The sequence below is a fragment of the Neopsephotus bourkii genome, unplaced genomic scaffold (genome assembly GCF_033783945.1).
Source record: "Neopsephotus bourkii isolate Nb327-2 ecotype Australia unplaced genomic scaffold, CSIRO-AGI_Nbou_v1 NB_1036, whole genome shotgun sequence".
Lineage (NCBI taxonomy): Eukaryota > Metazoa > Chordata > Aves > Psittaciformes > Psittacidae > Neopsephotus > Neopsephotus bourkii.
The window spans coordinates 1,444,906-1,465,416 of record NW_026901525.1 but is presented as its reverse complement, the minus strand read 5'-3'; the positions used below and the strand labels follow the sequence as shown (position 1 = coordinate 1,465,416).

The 20,511-nt window shown below is 48.5% G+C and overlaps 2 protein-coding genes across 5 annotated transcripts in view; both read right to left on the bottom strand.

Annotated features, from left to right (window-relative positions):
• LOC133216162 (lethal(3)malignant brain tumor-like protein 3) overlaps positions 1 to 7,908 on the bottom strand; it is a 43,587-nt gene extending 35,679 nt beyond the window's left edge. For all 4 annotated transcript variants that reach the window (XM_061360629.1, XM_061360633.1, XM_061360634.1 and 1 more), the window contains exon 1: positions 7,861 to 7,908. The gene's annotated coding sequence lies outside the window, so the exon portion shown is untranslated. The remainder of the gene's footprint in view (positions 1 to 7,860) is intronic.
• Positions 7,909 to 9,525: 1,617 nt separating this feature from the next.
• Positions 9,526 to 19,744, bottom strand: SRSF4 (serine and arginine rich splicing factor 4). Its single transcript, XM_061360636.1, has 6 exons — positions 19,628 to 19,744; positions 14,855 to 14,997; positions 13,887 to 13,999; positions 11,969 to 12,183; positions 11,095 to 11,178; positions 9,526 to 10,927 (listed from the first exon to the last, which is right to left on the bottom strand). Exons 1-6 carry the CDS (start codon positions 19,732 to 19,734, stop codon positions 10,153 to 10,155), a joined length of 1,437 nt encoding a protein of 478 aa, XP_061216620.1. The 5' UTR covers positions 19,735 to 19,744; the 3' UTR covers positions 9,526 to 10,152.
• Between the last annotated feature and the right edge of the window lie 767 nt (positions 19,745 to 20,511).

Sequence of the window (20,511 nt, the reverse complement as noted above, 5' to 3'; positions counted from 1 at the left end):
CCAGAGAAGCTGTGGCTGCCCCATCCCTGGCAGTGCTCAAGGCCAGGTTGGACACAGGGTCTTTGGAGCAACCTGTTCTGCCTTCCTTCTGCGTGACCTTCTACCTACAGGTTGAAAGTGTGTGTTTAATTCAGCCAAAGGCAAAACCACAGAGCTGATGTAGGATAATAACGCTGTTTGAGCACGCCTGCAGCTATAATTGAAGTACCACAGCGCTTCTTGAGGATCTTAACCGGGTCAAAAGCAGGGCAGATGTTTGTAAACGGCAACACCAAGTATCTTTGGGTATCACAAGGAGGAGTTCCTCCTTTTCCCTCAAAGTATAAAATCCCAGCTACTCACAGTCCTGCGTGATGGTGATCAGTGGCACACTGACTGTGTCCAGGGGGTGGAAGCTGGAGCAGAGCAGCACGCACTGCAGCACCAGCTCTGCTTCCAATGGCTTTAACCGAACCTCAAGCACGGAACATCCGCACCCAGTGTCCTTGGCTACATGCACAGACCAGACCCATGCCACGGCTATGGGGAGAGCCATGGATCCCACTAAACAAGCCTTATGGAGGGTGCTATGGAACAACTGCAGCCTCCATCCATTAGTGTTGGATGTACATCTATAAACCCTTGTTTGTAGCCAGTGTTTTGCTGCCAGTTTCAGCAAAGGAAAAGCCATCACTTTTTAGATGTTATTCTTTGCATTTAGGCTTTAAAGAAGCTCAAGCACCAAGGCTATTTACAGAGCTCCCTCTGGGACAAGGAGTTTGGAAGATATTTGGACAGGAGTAATTAAGTTGTAGAATTGACTTAAAACTGGGCCAGGAAAACTGTCAAAAATCACAATGTAGAAAATAATCTTGTACTAACCAGAGAAGACCCAATACAATAATGGGCCTTTTCCACTCCTGCGTTTTATAAATCCAGTAAAACCCCTAAAACCATATATAATAAATTACCTTCCTTATAATACTCTGAATCAGTAAAATCTACACTAAAATCAAGATAGCCCCATAAAAGGAAGCAAACTGTGCAATTAAAAAGACAGCAGAACTAAGCTGAAACATTTAGAAGAGCTGTAGCAAGGGAGGAATGTTCCCCATTTGTCCCTCTCTGTGATTGCTTTTCCTCCTTCACATTTTAAGACTCAGAAACATTAACACAAGAGAAGATAGAGCAAAACTCATCAGAGTCATTCAGTCACAGATTCAGACCTACACAATGAGCAATGACTACCATGCTGGCAGAGGTGATGCTCCCACCCAGACCTCTGCACCTTAGATGGGGAACCCATAGGCAGAGGAGGTCGGAAACACTCAGGTTGTGGTCTCATTTCTGCTGCTGAACCACACAGCAGCCTTGAGAAACCGCTTCATGACTAGTGCAGAAAACCAGCAATGGCTTTTCACATCCATCCTGTCTTAGGGGACAAAAAAAACCAAGCAAGCAAGAAGGTGCATCTTCCTACAAACAGGTAAGAGTGAAGGCTCAATGGGTGGAAGGGGGCTTGCTCTCTACACACCATCAGACCTAATGGGAAAGAAACATTTCACCAGAAATCCCATTTCAGGTTCATTTCTAAGGACATAAGGATTTCAGTGTCTATATAAGGGTATATGTGAGAAGCACAACAGTGCAATAAACCCAAAGATTATAAATCAAGCAACACCACTGAAGTTTGCAGCCCTTCTGGCTAAACTGCTATGTACCAGGAGGCAAAATTTCATTTGAGAAGCAGCTGGCATCCAGAAAACCATCTGATCCTGTGCTGTTATGGGAATACCCAACTTCCAAATCACCTTTCTTCCCTGAAACAAAGTGGGAAATCGAGCAAAGCTGGTCACTTCAGTGTAATCTATGTGCACTCACAGTGCGCTGGCATTCAGAGCCTGCTGCAGGCCCAGGTTCTGGTAGGATTTGGCAGCAGTGTCTGACACCTCTGCCACTCTGACCTAGTGAGAACCACACAGCAATTTAAACAGAAACAAACAGTATTTCATGACTTGTTGCAGGGCACAAAGGATCTGCTTTCAGGACCTGCTTTGCACACACACCAGCTCAGACACAGGTCATTTGCTTGTCCTTTGCTATGGTGGTGACTGATGACACTTGACTCACCCATCAAAACCTACTACTGGCCTCAGGCAAGCAATATTTTACAAGGCTGAACTAATAACCATTACCAAAACACAACCAAACAGCTTTACCTCCAGGAACCTCATCAGTCAGGGACTGAAATGAACCTTCAGACCCTGCAAGGGAACTGCAGCAATGCCTCAAGAGAAAGTGTTAGTAGCCCCCAGCAAGCATTTAACAGCATGAAGAAGACTGAAGTGCCTTCACCATCTGTGTCAGTGAGGAAAATAAAAAGATACAATTCAGAATTGAGGAATCCCATGCTCCATCCATTTTACTTCCTTCAAATTTTTGTGTTTCATGAAAAGAGAGAAAAATTGTTACACACCAAGGAAAATAGGAAAGGAGATGGATGCCGTGGGCTTGCAGCATGAGGAGAAGGAAACGCTTTTTGTCTCAGGTCTGCCATGGGTCATCTAAGACAAACCCCTCTGAGTTTGGGGAGTTTTCCACGTTCATTTGTACAACACTGCCCTTCCCAGGTTACCCTGAGTTCACGTATGGATTATGCTGAGCTGGGTGACAAACAAACAGGCACTGTGACAACTTAAATCCATTTATAAGATCAGGCAGTAGCATTGTGAGTTTACTCTAAAGCCAGCAGCTGATCCTAGTGCAAAGCCCAAGCCAGCACCGTAGTTTGTAAGCTGCTATCTCTTGGTTTCTTGACACAGTTGTGTCAAACATAACACAGACACACAGTTATGTCAGCTGCTGAAGAAAAGCAGCCACCCTGCAATGCACTGAGAGCATCCTGACCTAGTCCAAAGGGAGGGACACAAAACAAGGTACAAAACCAACCTCCATGTCCACAGAGTTAACACTTTCTGTTCATTGATGGAAAAGCAAAGGACAGAAGCACATCAATTTTCTGACAACATAACCACTGCAGTGCTGGGGAGGGGAAGTGATTCTTCTAATGGGGGACTAAAAGTTCACTCACACCACTGACATGTTTAAGGCACAAAGAGTTAATTTTGCAGTAAGACATGCTCTTAAAGTGGAAATAGTTGATGAAAACACTAAAGAGGAGGGATGTCAAACCTCTGCACTGATTATTTTATTCACTTCTGTTCTGAAGCCACTTTTATTACATTGGACATTTCTGAATACTCATCATTTCCTGGGGAATGATTTGGGTTGATTATCTATACTCCAAGCATCTGGCATTAACAGGACTAGTCTTAAGCTATAAAATAGAGAAGTAGAGAATAAAAGTGCACTGAATCGATGAAGCAAGCTTAAAAACTGTGATGAAGTGTAGGCTTGGCTTGCAGCTCCATGTGATGCCAGAGTCAAGAGGCAGAGCCAGGCTGAGCGCCCCAGTTCTGCACACATCATGTGCAACACAAACTGCAAACCACATTTTTCTTCTGGTATTTGTTTTCTAAATAGCTTAGGCGATTGTTGCAGTGGAATTGTTATTTGCAGATTTAGCATTACAACAGAATGAAGGAATTAGAGGAAAATCTGGCACAGATGGTCATATAAAAACATCCTAAGTTCTTTCAATTAAGCATCACATGCTTCTTTGCGTTAAATACAAAGAGAAATTACTAAAATATCGCTGTCCCTGCTGCAGAAAAGATCAGGTCAAAAATGAATCTTCCTGGAAGATCATGGGAGCGTGAGAAGTGAAGCGTTTAGTCAAGGAACTAATGGAACAACCACCTGGAGAAGTCAGTTTTCAGATAATAAGAAAAAAAGCCCAAGCTGCACCATTTCCCACCCCTCCTTTCCCATCCAGGGGTCCAGCAAGTACAACTGGATTGTTACCACAGCCACGAAAGGTGAGTGGGGAAAGAAAACAGGCCACCTTTGTTAGCAATCCAACACTGCACTAAGTCCTTTTCATTTCCTAAAGGACTTTGTGCGTGCTTCAGAGCTTCACCCCCAAAACCAACATAAGCCAACCAGTCCTATGTTCTCTCATCTGAAATGCTGCATTATACCAAACATACATATATTCCACCCCCAAAGTGGACATAGCTCCAGCACCAAGAGGGAAATGAGCCCAGGCTGTGTATCCAGGAGTACAGGATGGAGTTTTTGCTGCCAGGTCCTGCATCATGCTGCCATCCCTCTCTATCCAGAAGGACATCCCCTGAACACAGCACAGGAAAGGAAGCATCTCCTTAAAGCCACGAGAAGGGCACATGTGCTTATTCACAAGGGAAGTGAAGGCTGCAGCTACTGTAGCTCACCCTGTAAGTTTCCTGCAGCTATTCTCTCCCTGCTCCAGCATTATCAGAATTCATGTTCCAGCTTCGGGGGACACCATAAGGTACCATCAGAGGCAGTGAAAACCAAACAACAACCCAACAAACTATGTGCAAAGAGTAAAGAAAGGGTCACTCAGGGACATGGAGCAGCAAGAATGCAAGATGAGCCAGCCCATACTATCTGAAAAGCCATTCTGACACAGGTTGAAAGACACAGAACCTGCCTGCAGGCCTCCCAAAAGTCCTATCACCATCAAGTCCACCTCAAAGACACTGTGCCTTGGATCTCAGGTGCCAGCAGGGCCCAAGCTCTGCACTGCCCTGCTACCAAACAGCAGCAACACATGAGGAGGCTTTGATCTGCTCCACACCCAGCCAGAACAAACTCTGCTGCTGCTCCTGCTCATGGCTTTTGCTTGAATTCAGTATTTTGTTTGGTTTAAAAGCTACAGCATAAATAAGGTTATCAAAACAAATCCTGTGTGGTTCATGAATATAGCTTCTATCTCTGTTTGCTCAGATCTACCACGCTTTCATCCTGTCATTTAGCTGGATTCACTCAGAAATGAAAAAATAAAACAGGAGATGAGCCAAATGATGCTAAACCTAATAACAAAACATCCATTCCTTGGAGGTATTTTACCAATAAGTTGAACCATCCTCTGGAACTAATCTGCCAAATTGAGCAGAGCACATCTGCACATAAACCTCACCTGCAGAGCTGTTAGTGCTACTAATGAGGACAGACAGGGCTTGGTCAGATCTCTGCTTGCTTTGACACCAATGGATTCCACGTGTCAGAGCTTTCAGCCTTCATTAACAATAAACATTTGGTCCTTTTGACCCCCCCCCCAGCATCTGATCTTGTTTTTCAACCCATGGTGCAACCTTATTCCCTCTCCTCTACCTCCAGTGAGTGCAGGCGGGCTTGAGAGAAGGCTGAAATGATTTCAACATTAAAAACTATGACACAGAGGGGACAGTGTGTGTCTGGGGAAGATCTGACACTGCAACTCAAGAACCACCTTGTTATTCCACATAAAGGCTACAAAGGTCCACAGCTGCTGCTGCTGGGGCTCAGTCTGGTTTTGTCCCAGTTTAATTATGTTTTCCTGCTACTCAAACTGTGCAGTTGTGATAATGGGACTTAGGCCACCAAAACCTCTCTGTGTAGAGGTGAGGCACGGGAAGGCTGAAGAGATGATACTCACAGCTTCATCTGCATCTCCAGCATCATCCTGGGAGAAGCTTTACCCTGCTCCCAGCGTCAGGCTTGCAGCCCTGGGCACTTCTCACCTCTCAACAAATACCAGCATTCATATGGAACAGGATAAGGAAGGAGGTTAGACAGGGGCTGCACCCTCCAATTCATATCCCCCTCCCCAATGGAATGTATGTATACCTAGAAGCATGTGTGTGTATATATATATATATATTATACAGAGGAGTGCAGACTAAAAGCTTTGCATGAAGATAGAAGTGAGATAAGGGAGAGCCAACCCATCTCCCACAGATAAAACAACACAGTTTCAAGCCAACCATTATAAAGTAAAATTACAGATGTTGTATTCAAATGAATTCTACTTTGAACAGTTCATCTAAAGACCTGTGCTCCTGCTACTGCCTTAAAATACCACTTAATAAGGAACTGGTGGTAAAAGGTGCAGACAAACAGCATGGATGAGGCAAAGAAAACTCACCCTTGGCCACAAGAAGTCAGTGGGTCAGGAACTGTCTGCAGAGCACATCTGCCTGGCACCACTCACCCTCCTGCAACACACTTACTATGGCAATAACCCCACAAAAGCAAGGTAAATGGGTATAAACCGGAGCTGTGCCTGGTGGTTGTAGCCAGCAGCTCCAACCCCAGCTCCGTTTCCACCTCTGTCCTCGTGGTGAATTACAATTTATTTCACACACATCCAGCCTTAATGGGATTATTCACAATGAAGGTGCAATCAATTTTAGGCCCACAGCAGAGTGCAGAAGCCAGAAGTGTTCTCCGCATCTGTAATTACTTTCTAAGACTACAATCGAGCAGCTTACCCTGGGGACTCCTCCTAATTATTATTACATATCTTACATGGCCAAGTAGAACACTCACCGAGGAACAGACCCTCGGAAACGGAGGATTGAAATAGATGGGACAAGAAGAGCAAGGAAGCAAAACACCAACACTAACGAGACATCAGGCTCTTGTTAATGATGTGTGCGCCGATGTCTGCAGCACCCAACATCCTTTTTCCTTGTGCTGTAGGATACAGCAACACCCGAACCAAATTGCTCTGACAGAGTTTGGCACAGATCTGAGCTCTTTATCCCTTAAGCGCAATCACAGCTCAAAGTGCATGCAGTTCTGGTTCTGGTTTAAACTTATCTGGGAGAGAACTGGCTCAATTAGAGTCAATGTTCTCATACAGGGATGCTGGAGAGAGACTCTTCATTAAGGACTGTAGTGACAGGACAACGGGTAACAGGTTAAAACTGAAACAGGGGAAGTTTAGACTGGATATAAGGAAGAAGATCTTTACTGTGAGGGTGGTGAGGCACTGGAATGGGTTGCCCAAGGGAGGTTGTGAATGCTCCATCCCTGGCAGTGTTCAAGGCCTTGGGTGACCTGGTTTAGTGTGAGGTGTCCCTGCCCATGGCAGGGGGTTGGAACTGGGTGATCTTAAGGTCCTTTCCAACACAAACCATTCTATGATTCTATATTAAACCCCAAATCAATTCCTTGTGGCACCAAGCATCAACAGACCTGTCCTAATCCCCTTCTTCACGCACCAAACATCATCGAGATTGTCCTATCCTTATCTTTACGCCAGCACTCATCAATACTTTTAACATGGTGCAGTTAGCCTCTATTAACCCCGCACCGGCCTCCCCTCTGCTCATGAACTCTGCTACCATTAACTCCGTTAGCATTAACTCTACTCTTTGAACTTGCTGCCAGGAAGTTCCTTTCTTTCCCCTCTCATACAAAAATCGCTATTTTCAACCCTTTCTGCCCTCCGGGGGGGTCTCCCAAACGCCTTTCCGTGGCACTGTATTGATGCCTATGGTTTAATATCCTTCAGTTTCCACGCTCCCAAGCAGTTCCTACCGGAGCTGGGTAACCCCGATGTTCTCCAGCACCTCCCGTGGACCCGTTACAAACGGGACACAAAAAAACCACCCCAAAACCGGTAAATACGTCCTCATTCTGCTCCGTATCCCGTGAACAACTTCCGAGCGCGTCCTCAGCGCCGCTTTACCTTGGTCTTGCCCCTCCATAGTGGTTTTAAACACACTTTCCCCACCCCGCTCGCAACTTCAAGCCGAGGGACACGGAGGTGTTTCCTCAGCGCCCAGCGGCAGCAGACCCGCCGGGAACGGACCGGGCCGGCGCGGAGCGACGCGGGGCTCCCTCAGCCCGCAGGCGCCATTTCCCCTCACGGACCCCGCCGGCTCCGGCCCGGCCCGGCCCGGCCCCGCCGCCCCCCGCCACAAGATGGCCGCCGCCGCCCGCACTCACCGCGGCCCGGGCCGGGGCCTCTCCCGCGGACCGGAGCTGCTCAAGTCCCGCAACAACTCCTGCCCCGCCGGGCCCGCGGAGCGAGCAGCGCATGCGCGGCGGCCCCGGCCCTGGGTGAGGCGGCGCCGCGGGCAGGGCGGGACGGGGAACCGGGATGGGGACGGGGTGGCGGTGGTGTGGGGATGGAGGGTACTGGGATGGGGATGAACTGGGACATGGAAACACTGGGGCGGGTTGGTACTGGGAAAGGCAGGTGCTGGCATGGGGAGATTGTGGAACGGAGAGGCACTGGGGCAGGCTGGCAGTGGGACTTGGAGGCACTGGACATTGGGGCAGGAAGGCACTGGGATCAGACAGGCTCTGGGACAGAGCTGGCACTGGGACACACACAGGCAGTGGGATGAGAATGAACTGGGACATGGAAACACTGGGGCAGAGGCACTGGGAGGGGGAGATAGTGGAACAGAGAGGCACTGGGGCAGGCTGGCAGTGGGATTTGGAAGCACTGGACACTGGGACAGACGGACATTGGGGCAGGAAGGCACTGGGACAGAGCTGGGCACTGGGATAAGGCAGGCTCTGGGACACGCAGGTATTGGGATGGGAATGAACCGGGCGGGACACAGCAAGCATTGGGATAGGCTGGCACTAGAATGGGGATGAACTGGGATAGGGGCTGGCACTGGAATGAGACAGTTCTGGGGCAGGCTGGGACCATGATGGGGATGAACTGATTCATGTAAAATACTCCCCCTATTCCCTGCATTTGTTAAGCTCATTTTTCCTCTCATCCAACATTATTTCCTCTGTGTTTGAATCCTGAGACAATAAAAGCAGCGCTGGTGGGATTTTTAATGGGGCTTTGGGGTTTTTCCATGGCGAGGAAGGAGCACGAGCAGGCCCCAAGCTGTGACCACTGAAAAGCAGTTGGGATTCCAGGGGAATAACAAAGGGGATTTGAAACGGCTCATTTGGAATACACGGGATAAGGGCCTGCATCCCTCAAAATACCTGGCTTCCAAATGAGCCAGAAAGCAAATGTATTCCTTACCTCCTCTGTGTCAGCCAGCCCTGGCTAATCCCTGTTGCTGCAGATGGGTTTTGAAGCAGGCGCCAGGCCCAAGGAACCAAAGGAGTTCACAGCTAACCAACCCATCCCTGGTCAGGCTCATAGATAGGTTTTAATTGCAGGGAGCTTGACTGAGATCCCTTATTTCGGGGCTTCTTGCCCTTTTCTCTTACTGCTTTGACTTACATGACACAAGCAGCCCTGCACTTCAGAGCTGGCAGGGTTTCCATGCAGCAGCTCCCTGCCAGGAGAGGACCATGCATGGACTGAACCTTCATTCCCAGAGATCCCTAAGCAACAATTCCCCCATTTCAAGGGGCCACTGTGTGCTGCTGCACGGTACCCGGAGCAAAGGCTGGGTTATGCTATCCCAGTCTGCACCATCCTCATCCCGCCTGGGCCTTCCTGTATGGATCAACAGTGAAATCCCAACCGCACAATCATGGACCATGAAATCACACCAGAAGCAGAAGCAACAGTAAAGTGGTTTTCTAAAGCAAGAAGCCATTCGCTGTGAGGAATGCTCCTGCAAATTCAAGCTTACACCGGTTGATGTCAACCACCACCAATCCCAACGTCATGGAACCACCACCAAATGTCATCAAGCAAAAATAGTCTTTATTCAAATCTCATGGGCACAGGAATCACTGTACTCTGCAAGACAGGGAAAACATAAATAGAATAAAAAATAATACAAAACAAGGATATTGCCACAATACGGAACTCTACTTTTCCCTATGGATTGCTGCAAGTACCTCTGTTTTTTTTTTCCCCACCCACCCCCTTTTTGACTGTGCTATTCACAAGTCCAAAAAACATGGAACAAAAGTAGTATGAAACTGAAGGCTCAGCACTTCCACTAAATGGTGTACATCAAAGGGCATCAGTTCAAGGGCAAAGACTGTTGAGGCCATCATACCCACCTATCAGTCAGCACTGCAACCCCCTCTACTCACCACGGGGCAGTGCACATTCCCTGCAAGGCTCTGCCTGGAAAAACAGGGCAATTTGGGTGCTCTGGAAGAGGTGGGGTTAAAGAGAATGAGCAGCCTTGCACCAGTGAGCACTGCAGGGAGGGGGCACTGCATGGACAGCGAGACATCCCATCGGGGTTCCTGAAAAGACACAGCATCGATGTGTTCTCTACTTCAATCACTTGCGCTACGACTACTACACAGGTACAAAAGACTCCTCCAACCGGTCCACGTGTGGGTGCAGCAAGGTTAGGATGTGGAGCGAGACCTTGACTGCGATGGGGAGTGTGACCCAGAGGCAGACCTAGACCTAGACTTGGACCGGGACCTAGGCTTTGAAACAGACTTAGACCTGGAACGAGAATCTGATTTGACATTTAGGTTTGGCTTGGAAATGGACCTAGACCTGGAGCGAGACACTGGGCATGTGGCTGCATCCTCACCCTCACCGTCTGCCTCCTTTTTGACAGGCTCTGATTTTAGATGCTCCTCTTTGGAGTCTGACCTGGACCGCTCGTGGCCATCCTTCCTTTTCTTCTTGCTACCTGGTTTGCTGTCTCGCTTGCTGCGCCTCTTGCTTTTCTCATACTTGCTGCGGCTCCTGCTTCTGCTCCTGCTGTTACCCCTGCTTCTCTTCCGACTTTTCCTTTTATCCTTACTGTGGCTCCTGCTCCTACTCTCATCCCTGCTCTTGCTCCTGCTCCTAGCCTTGCTGATGCTCTTCTCCCTGTCTTTGCTCCTACTCTTCTCCTTGCTCCTGCTCCTCATGCTCTCTCTCATCTCTTCCCTGTCCTTACTCCTGCTCCTGCTCTTCTCCTTGCTGCAGCTCCTGCTCTTTGCTTTCTCATCACTGTTATGGAGAGTGCTCTCAGATTTATCTTTGCTTTTGTTTTGGGATTTCTCTGCACTCCTGCTGCGGCTCCTACTTTTATCCTCTTTACTTGGAGTCCTGCTTTTCTCTTTTTGGCCTCTGCTATGGCTCTTGCTTCGACTACGGCTCTTGCTTCTGGAACGGGACACAGACCTGAAAGCAACAGGGAGATCCACTTTAGTGTGTCTTGGACTTGACTAGTACTTAAATAGTGGGCATAATATGGTCAGGGAAAGGAAAACAATGTTCCTACTGCAGATTTAGGATGATGCTTCTCATTTAGGTGGGCAGCCCCTATTTCTTCCAACACAAAGACATACCTGGATCTTGATCTACTCTTGGAGTGACTGCTACTGGCACTGTGGCTCCTGCTCTTATGGGAGTGCCTGCTTCGAGAGCGAGACCTGGAACAAAATCAATCAGCTCAACATTAGCACATGCCCACAGAGAGCTGGTGATCCCCTGGTCCCCTGTGGGTAAAACCCCACAGCATTAAAGCATCTTTCAAGCGGCTGTACGGCGAGAGTGCTACATAGTAAAGTTACAAACCTAGAGCATCCTCCTCCCCACTGCCACAGCTGGAAGTGAGCAGGGTTGCTCATCTGCAAGAAAACAGGCAACCTTACTTAAGATAAGGAAGCACGACTCATTTCCCAGAGTCTGAATCCAGTGAGACACTAGGACAAGGCTTTGCCTGCAGGCGCTGGTTTCCTAAGCAAGCTGTTCTGTGAACAGAAGTTTGCTCAAGTTTTCTTGCAACAAGTCCTAGCCCAGAATGGAAAGGGGGAAGTACTTGGGGCTGTGTGCTGCACCAGTTCTCTCCATCAGACAACAATCAGCTAACCTCTGAGTAACAGGGAATGGGTGAGGGGGTCTGAGCTGAGAAAGAACTGTTGGTCCTGGTGCTTACAGCAGAACACAATGTTCAGAGCCTAAGTGTTAAAAGCACCTTCTGTCTCATCCTGTATGCGCAGCTCCACCTGCCACACAGCTTGCTTCTGCCAGACAGCAAGGAGTATGGACCTGATGGAGTTGGGAAGAACAGCACCATACTACCGCCAGCAAATACATTCACCAAGGGAGACACTGCTGAGCAGAGGGCTCATGGCCATTGGCTACTTGCAGGTTACAACAGGGACCTGCTGTATATTCATGTCACTGAGAGTCAGCCTGAGCTACATTATAGACACATACCTCGAATGGCTTCGGCTCCTGGAGTAAGAGCGGCGCCGCCTCGATCCAGGTCTGTCTTCCACTAATCTAATCTTCCTGCCATTTACTTCTGTCCCGTCCAGCTTTTCAAGGGCTCTTTTCATGTCAGAATAGGATTTGAACTCAATCACACCTTCATTTTTCCTTCCTTTGTGTGCATCTGCATATGTCACTTCCCCTGCCTGACGCATATAATCCTAGAGGAAGAGGACAGAATAACCATTGCCTCAAATCCAGAGCCAGGCTTCCAGGCTGACCCTGTCCATTCCTGCAATGAGGTCCACTTGGCCTCTTCTGTTTACAGCGATGGCAGCAAAGGGTTTAACCAAAGAGCATTTGCAGTGCCAACACCAAGGATTCTGAGCAAGCCAAATAACACACTGCTGTCAGGATTAGAACCAAGGTGGTGATAATCTGGAGCCAAACCATAATTTCAGGTCTCCAATCTCAAGTCTAATGTCAAATAAACTGGACTATGATCATTTTCCAATTAAAAAGTGATTAAGGATATCAAATGCTTGCTCTCTAAATCATGTTTTCAAAGGTAGCCTGGGAGAGGTGATAAAGGTTGAATGTGAAGAGGCAAGAAGACTACAGGCAAGCGGACTTCCCTTTGTCCTGCACTTAGGTAACATCTCCTTCTACTGGAAGAACCCTCCAATAAGTAAAAGCTCAATTCATTTTCCCCACTTCATGCTTCCTGGCTTCCCTGTTTCACTCACTAAACACCTCTGCTTAGCAGGGAGAGCCATTCTGCCCTGCTTCGAGCAAGCCCTCAGCCACTGCAGACTTTGGCTGCGATGGAATGAGGGCACAGAACCCCAGCTCAATCTGTTTTCAACCCAGCTACTCCCAGCTGAAGTCCACTGAAATGAAAGCTATTCAGACCCCAAAGCAGTGCATCCAGTAGAGGATTAATCATGCCATGCTCTACTTACAAGTTTTAATACCAGAAGCAAAGACAAGCTACTGATGGTGTGAAGCATTAACAACAAAAGACATTTGAAGAATCTCAGTACATACCTGAACTAGTGTTATATATTCAATTACAGACCAGTTTCTACTACGTCAAAGTTTAGAACAAGTTTTACACATCCTTAAAAGAGCCATAAAAGAAAGCGTTCCTGTAAGATCAAGGGCTTTTAACCATTGCTGCTGTTTGATAAGGAAATAACTATGCTAAGTTTGGGATAGATAAAATACCTTTTTGCACCTACTATTGAAATCCTGCTCCCTCTATCCATGATGTAGATAAGTCAATACTTCACCTCCAGCATACTCAGAGATACCAGGCTACACAATGCTACCCAACACCGCTGCTAATCCCCTTCCACTCCTTTGGACTTCAGAAAATACTAGCTTTTGGCAGAGGCTTTGCCCCATTGCTCCTTCTGGAAGCATCCTTTCCCTGAAACTCTTTACATGGTGTGGAAATTCTTAATAGAGGCTGTGCAATAACGATGCTACAATTCCCACACAGCCCCAGCACCTTCCCCGTGAAGGAGGAAAATCCAAAGGGACAAGGGCAAACTCCTCCATCTCTACTAAATCCTACCCCTGGCATGATTAAAGTCTGTTTTGACAGGGCTTAAAGATAAAACACATCTGTACGTGATGCTGGTTTGGGGTAAGGGAAAGAGTTATTCTCCCACTGTCCAGACCTTAAGTCTGTAGGTGCAGGTCCTGATGTTGCATTAATGATTTCCCATATGCAAATACACTTCCATATCAACTGAAGGTATGTACTGCTGCTGAAAATCTACTTGTATGCCTAAGAGCACAGACTGTCAAGTTGGAGTAAAGAACATGGGTGCATACGTTTTCCTTATGGAAACAGACACTAACTGTTTTACCCCGTGTGCTCTTTACTAGCAAGAGGGTAAAGAAAGGGGCCCCATACCTTAAGGTCTTGCCAACTGCAGCGGCTTGACAAATTTTCCACAATCAATCTGTATTCTGTACGGGTGGGAGGACCGTACTTATCTCTTCCGCTTCTTCTATAACCATATCCACCTTTAGGAGGTGACAAGCAGACAGCAGTACTTCAGCTGGGGCAATGGAGCGCTTGCTCTACATCCACACAAAGACTTTTATGCCCCATATGCTTGCAAAGACATTAGAGATTACCCCCTCCATCCCCAAGTCTAAATTCCATCCCCCTTGTAGCAAACATTACATAGACCCAAAGCATTAAGAAGAGTTTACTACAAGCACACTATTAAAGCAAGGCACGTCATTAGAATTAAGCTATGAGGAACATGCAATTAAGTTTAAAGTTAATCTTTACAACAGTTGGAAAGAAGCAACCGAATTGAGCCAGTTTACTCATGTTACTTACGTTGCTTAAAGGCTTTCTGAATATCTGACATGAATAAAGCTTTTCAGGCACCTATTTCAGATTAATCTCATCTGTCTCTAACCCTTGGGATCCTCACCACCCAGGTCTAATGGGAAAAGGTTGCGGTCGTCAAAGGGCCACAAAGGTCAAAGAGCCACTCATGGAAAGGTAACCCAAGGCCAGCAAATGGAACGGGCAGTCATCTTAGCCTCAAAGGACTCTTTCAATTAAAACATTGAGGTCTTTGTTAAACTATGTTAAACATCACAGTGCAAATAAACCATTCAAAGAGTTAAAACAAAATGATAATAAAAATGGTACAAGAAACTGTTTTATTAAGTTATCCATTAAAGTCATTTAATACAACAAACAAGTTAATAAAGATTGCGATCAACAGTTACATTTACAGTTACAGAACACTAAGCACAACTTGAGAGCAGTTTCTTTTAAAATTACTTGAAAGAAATCAACAAAAAAGACAATGTTTTATTTAAAAGAAGTCATGGATACAAATGCATGGGAGTGCTTACTGCGTCCGGAACCGTAACTGCTGTCGCGCCGCGGGCCTCGGGCGTGCTCCACGATCACTCTCTCCCCACAGAGATCTTTACCATTGAGCTCATAAACAGCATCATCTGCATCCCGGAGATCATCAAACTCAACAAAGCCGTACCTAGGGGAGGAGAGGAAAAGAATCACTCCAAGAACTGACCCTGAGCTGTCTGTGTTCCAGGACATCCCATAGCAGGCTTCTGCAGAGCCCCAAGAGCATCCCTCTCTTGGTGCTGTCCTTCAGGTTGTAACCTCCTGAAGGCTCCCTTGGCATGTGATGGATGTCACAGTCTCCAAGTTCCCTGGATTAGGATTTATCCTGATTTTTTAAAACCCCTGCGTTCATTCCCGGTTCTATTGGGGAGTTACCTTAATTCCTACACTTCAAATGGAATTATTTGTTCATCAACACAAACACAAGTGGTCTGTACACCTATTTAAACCCCAGCACTGTGTAATGCCCATATCCCAATGGATCAGGGGAAGAGGATAAAAAACAGAGAGCTGTTTACTGGAGCTCAGAGCCCACCTGCAGCTGAAACCACTTCTCCTCCAGTCAGACTGGATCCCAGAGTCCCCCAAGCAGCAGCCAAGGATGCTGCAGCCCCATCACAGCCTCTTTTCAGCTGCTGTAGGCAAACACATGACCCTGAACTCAGGTCTCAGCAAGCCACAAGAAGGAACTTTGGTGAGTGCTGGTGTTTTAAACAACCCAGAACAACCCCAGCCTCCTCTCTTAGGTGCCCAACCATGGCCCTACCAACCCTGCTGTGCAATGGTACCTGTATTAACAATACCCTTCAGAATGCCTCTCAGCACCTCAAATAAATGGCTGCTTTCACATGCAAGCACCATAGCTTCATGGAAAGAAAGACTGATTGATTTATAACAACCGAAACAATCACAGTCATTATAAAACCATTCCAATTGCAACTTTCTTCCCTTCAATTCCAAAAATAGAGCAAGCGAGCGCAAAGGTTTCAATAAGATCTCATCCAAACAGGAATCACTGATGGGTGAAGTGCCTGGTACCACCAGCACTTGCAGTGCAATAAAGGCACAGATATTTGAAGCTGGAATAATGGGAGAAAATCTGCATGTGATTAGAGCACAGCATGGAACTTGGTCTTCCCAGCTGTTTGTTGGTCACCCATGTTACACACCGAAGTACAGCACCCCAGCAATGCCTCGCTGCACAGCACTAGTGGGGTGGCTCCAAATTCCAATGGGAATTTGCTCCCAAGATGGTCCTCCCTTGACAGGACTCTGTCTGGAAAAACTGTGATGGAAAGTGTTAACATTTTTCCTCTTTTCACTCATTCCAAAAGGGAATGCTTACCATTTACCTTTACAGGCCTTTTCACCTAGGGATATAGAACCACAGAACCAACCGAGTTGGAAAAGCCCTTTAAGCTCACCCAGTCCAACCGTTCCCAGCACTGCCAAGGCCACCCCTAACCCATGGCACTGAGGCCTCGTCTCCACGCTGTGTGAACACTTGCAGGGACGGTGCCTGCAGCCCTGCCCTGGGCAGCCTGTTCCAATGCCTGAGCACCCTCCGGGACAGGAATTGTTCCTCAGCTCCATCTAACCCTGCCCTGGTGCAGCTTGAGGCCGGTTCCTCTTGTCCCATCCCTTGTTCCTTGGGAGCAGAGCCCAGCCCCTCCTGGCTCCATCCTCCTGTCAGGCAGTTGCAGGGAGCCATCAGGTCCCCCCTGAGCCTTCTCTTCTCCAGACTGAACCCCCCAGGTCCCTCAGCCCTTCCCCATCACACTTGTGCTCCAGGCCCTGCACCAGCTCCAGTGCCCTTCTCTGGCCCCGCTCTAGCAATTCAGTATGTAAGATGCAAGTAGCCCTGGAATAAGCTCTTACTCTAATGGAAAAGTAAAAAGCAGGAGTTACAAGAAGAAACTTCCAACTTCTTTTTAAGACAAACAAGCTCATACAAACCTTGAGATCACTGCATTCAGATAACACTAAAAGTCATTCCCCACATCACTCATACACCAAAGCAATACTGACCCACCTGTTAAGTGTGTGTAATATTGCGCTGTATGATCTAGAAGCTGTGAATAAAAGCCTTCAGAAGCAGTTTTACACCACAGACAGCCACAACTGCTGACACAGCCTTAACTACAGCAATCTGAACCTGCTGGTATATGACAGCGGCGCAAGTAAATCTTCTATTAAATGTCTACTATTACCACTTCATATGTGGCATAAAATTACTTTCTAAAAATGCCAATGCGATTTACTCCAGGTAATGTGAAGCCCCACCATTATCTGCTCATGTCTCAGAGAAGGGAGAAGCTACAGGAGCATGCCTTCATCCCAAACAATCACAGTATTCTGAGCCTCCTAAAAGGTGGGATTTGGAGCGAAAGGAAAACACATGACTTTCTAAAACTGCTCAATACCCCAACCCAAGGGCAGACTCTCATCCTTCTCCCCCACCTGCATCACTCTTCAGTCCCACTGGATCATCCCAGCTGGCTCCGCACCAGCCCACAGCCCACCTCTACAGCCTCCCCCAGGTGCCAGCCTCTTTCCATACTGCTCATGAATGGCTGGTGCTGAGATGGAGCCCAAAAGCACCCATTCCACATGCCAAGAAGGACCTCGAAGCTGCTCTTAGCCAACACAGGCTGAAATCCATGCAGTCTCCATGGGTGGCCACCTGCCTGAGCTCAACCTACGGCTCCAGGGAGGATCAGGAGGCTCCCAATACAGAGGAATGCACTTGACTCCCACCCTGCTCTCCCTACAACAAACCAAGTTGATGGTTTGGCAGCTTTCTGAATCCTCTGGTACACAACTGCTGCCTATGGCCAGATGCTCTCCATGTGTGCTCACTGCAACCTCAATGTTCCCCCTTGTCCTGTCACTACAATCCCTGATGAAGAGCCCCTCTCTGGCATCCTTGCAGATACTTCCAGATACTGGAAGCACTGGTTTAATTCCACTGGAATTAAACCCCAATTCATTAGCAGGTCACCTGAGCATCATCTGGGTGCACTGGGTATCATTATGTTGTGAAACCAAGTTGACTTTGTTTTAATACCAACTGCTCTAATTGAAGTTAATGGCATTAATAACCCAAGAGTAGCCTGACAAAAGCACTTCAGAATATAAACCTGTAAGTGGAATTAAACCATTGAGTTAATCCTAGAAACACAGAGTGAGCTCTAACTCACAGCTGAAGCAATCTGCCACAGAAGCAGCAAAGAGCAGGTGAACAACTCGAGTACATTGAGCTTCCTTCTGTTATCTGCAGCTTTTGCACTCTGTCTCCCCCAAGTGAAGACACCAAACTGCCTCTAGATCTGGAACAGAAGTGGTATCACACACAGAACTCCTGGGTTTTAGATACAGACAAGCTGTGCCCTCCTCCCCTCTGTATCTGTTACCATTCAGACTTAAGATGCCACAAGTTTGGGCTGCTCAAGCACACCCCAAAGTCAATTCCTGCACCCACAGCACCTCCCTGCAGGTGACTTCTAAACACCAAGCTGGGACCCTCAGGCTGCTCGTAGGTATTAAAGCAAGAAAAGAAGTCCATTAGACATGTCAGTCACAACCCAGCAGTGCTGCAGCTGGTAGGAAAGGTTGGTTGGTTGGTTTGGGGTTTTTCCCTCTTAGAAGGTTACTCAGCAACAGGAAAACTGACTCCCCAAAAACCACTTTCAAGGATACACAGTGGGACTGGAAAACAATGCACTCAAGATATTCCAGTTATGGGCAATCTTCACTGCAAGTGGTTGGTTAAAACACTGACACATGCACACTCATTTGTTTTAATAATGGGTTTTATTCACCTTATAAACCTGCTGTATGTCCACCTACCAGTACAGGCAGTGGTAAAATTTAATGAGCCTGTTTTTTTATGCTCCAGGACTAACTTTTATGAGAAATTCCTCTTCTCCACTTCCAAACTGAAATCAAGACCCCTTGGCTAATGATAACAATAATAATAATAATAATCCATCTCCCACTCCTCCTTCCTAAGCAAGGCTTCAAGAAGGGTTTCTTGTCAGAAGTAAAGACTCCAGCACTCACAGGGGTTAAAGTGTTGGGGGGAAAGACTACCATAAGGAGGAATTTGATTTCTCTTGGAAAAGCCACACTTGCCTGTCCTGGGGAGCAGGATCCAGACCCTCTAGAGGCAGCCAGGGCCGAGCTGCTGGAACAGCACAGGGATGAGAACACGCAGGGATGGGGGTGGGCTGGACACCCCCACGGGATGATGCCACCACATGTGCAAAGAGGTGGGGGTCCAAGAGTGGATTCCTGCTTGTGAAGGAGGGGGCTCTGCCCACCTGGGGTGGGTGCTCACCCCGGGGTGAAGAGCAGCCTGGGGAGCACAGGGGATCCCCTCAGGAACCCCCCCTCCCCACCAAAGGGGTCAGGACATGGATAACTTCCTCCCCCAACACCTGCAGCAGGGACTCCTGCATCATGCCCTCCTCCCGTTGCCATGGGAACCCAGACATTTCCCCCCCCCCCCCCCCAAAATGGACCAAAGCATCCTGCCCTCCCTCCATCCATCCATCCATGCAGGCCCAGCCGCCTTGCCCACCCCGTCGCCATGGCAACCCAGGCGTCCTCACCCCTTCCCCATCACCACAGACATCCGGGTGTCCCACCCGACCCACAGGGAACCGGAGCGGGGGCCTTCCCTCCCCTCCCAGCCGGTACCCGGGGCCGGGCCGGGCCGCGCTCCGCCGGCAGGCGGCAGGAGGGGCCGTGCTCACCCGTTCTTGAGATCGACCTCCAGGATCTTGCCGTAGCCCTTGAAGAAGCGCTCCACGTCCCGCTCCCGCGCCTGGTAGCTGAGGCGGCCGATGTACACCCGCGGCATGGCCGGCGGGGGGCGGGGCTGCACCGGCAGCGCGCGCCGCGAGCAGGGGGCGGAGCTAGGCGGCGGCGTCACGTCATGACGCAGTGCGGGAACAGGAGGGGGGGCCTTAATAGGAATACGGAAAGGGAGGCCACGCCCCCAACCCCGCCTACCGGCTCTTAAAGGGGCCGCGTCTCTGTGTGATAGTGTGCGTGTCACTTAACCACGTATAGGGGATCGCCCTTTCCCGTATGGAGGGGGTGTATCGAGTTCCCCTTTCCCTATATGCAGGGCACTAATGAGAGACCCCCATGCATCAGGGAGCTTGTGGGGTGATAAACAGGGTGTGTGGGGTCACCCTTCTCCATGGTCTGGGAGCCTATGAACACCATTCCCCATGAACAGGGTGGTGTTGGAGCCTGCCTTCCCATGGTCAAGGGCATGTGGGGGTCTCCTCCCGCATGTACGTCCCCCATGGGGAGGGTGGAGGTTCCCCTTCTCATGGGTTGGGGGCACCCCACAAGGTCCCCCTTCCCCACATGCCAGGCATTGGTGTGGGGGGGTCCTCATATGCCAAGGTGCTTATGGGGTCCTCTATAGGGCAGGGCCTTGTGGGGCTTCCCCAGTAGAACAGATACTGTTAGGCCCCTCCATCCCCAGACACAGAGGGGTATCCCCCATCCCTGCACCCGGGATGCTCAGGATGCCCCATGGCATCCCTCCCTGCGGACACCCCGCTTTGCCGGCCATGCTCAGCCATTCCTCATTCCCATCAATGAGCTGTGACACCCCTCTTGC

Excerpts from the sequence above, each read along its gene's own strand:
- SRSF4 (XM_061360636.1), bottom strand. The coding sequence starts at position 19,734 with ATGCCGCGGGTGTACATCGGCCGCCTCAGCTACCAGGCGCGGGAGCGG. Across the intron at positions 14,000-14,854 it reads CAGTTACGGTTCCGGACGCA|GTGGATATGGTTATAGAAGA; the intron begins GTAAGCACTCCC and ends CACCTCCTAAAG. Across the intron at positions 12,184-13,886 it reads GCAGTTGGCAAGACCTTAAG|GATTATATGCGTCAGGCAGG; the intron begins GTATGGGGCCCC and ends CTCTTCCTCTAG.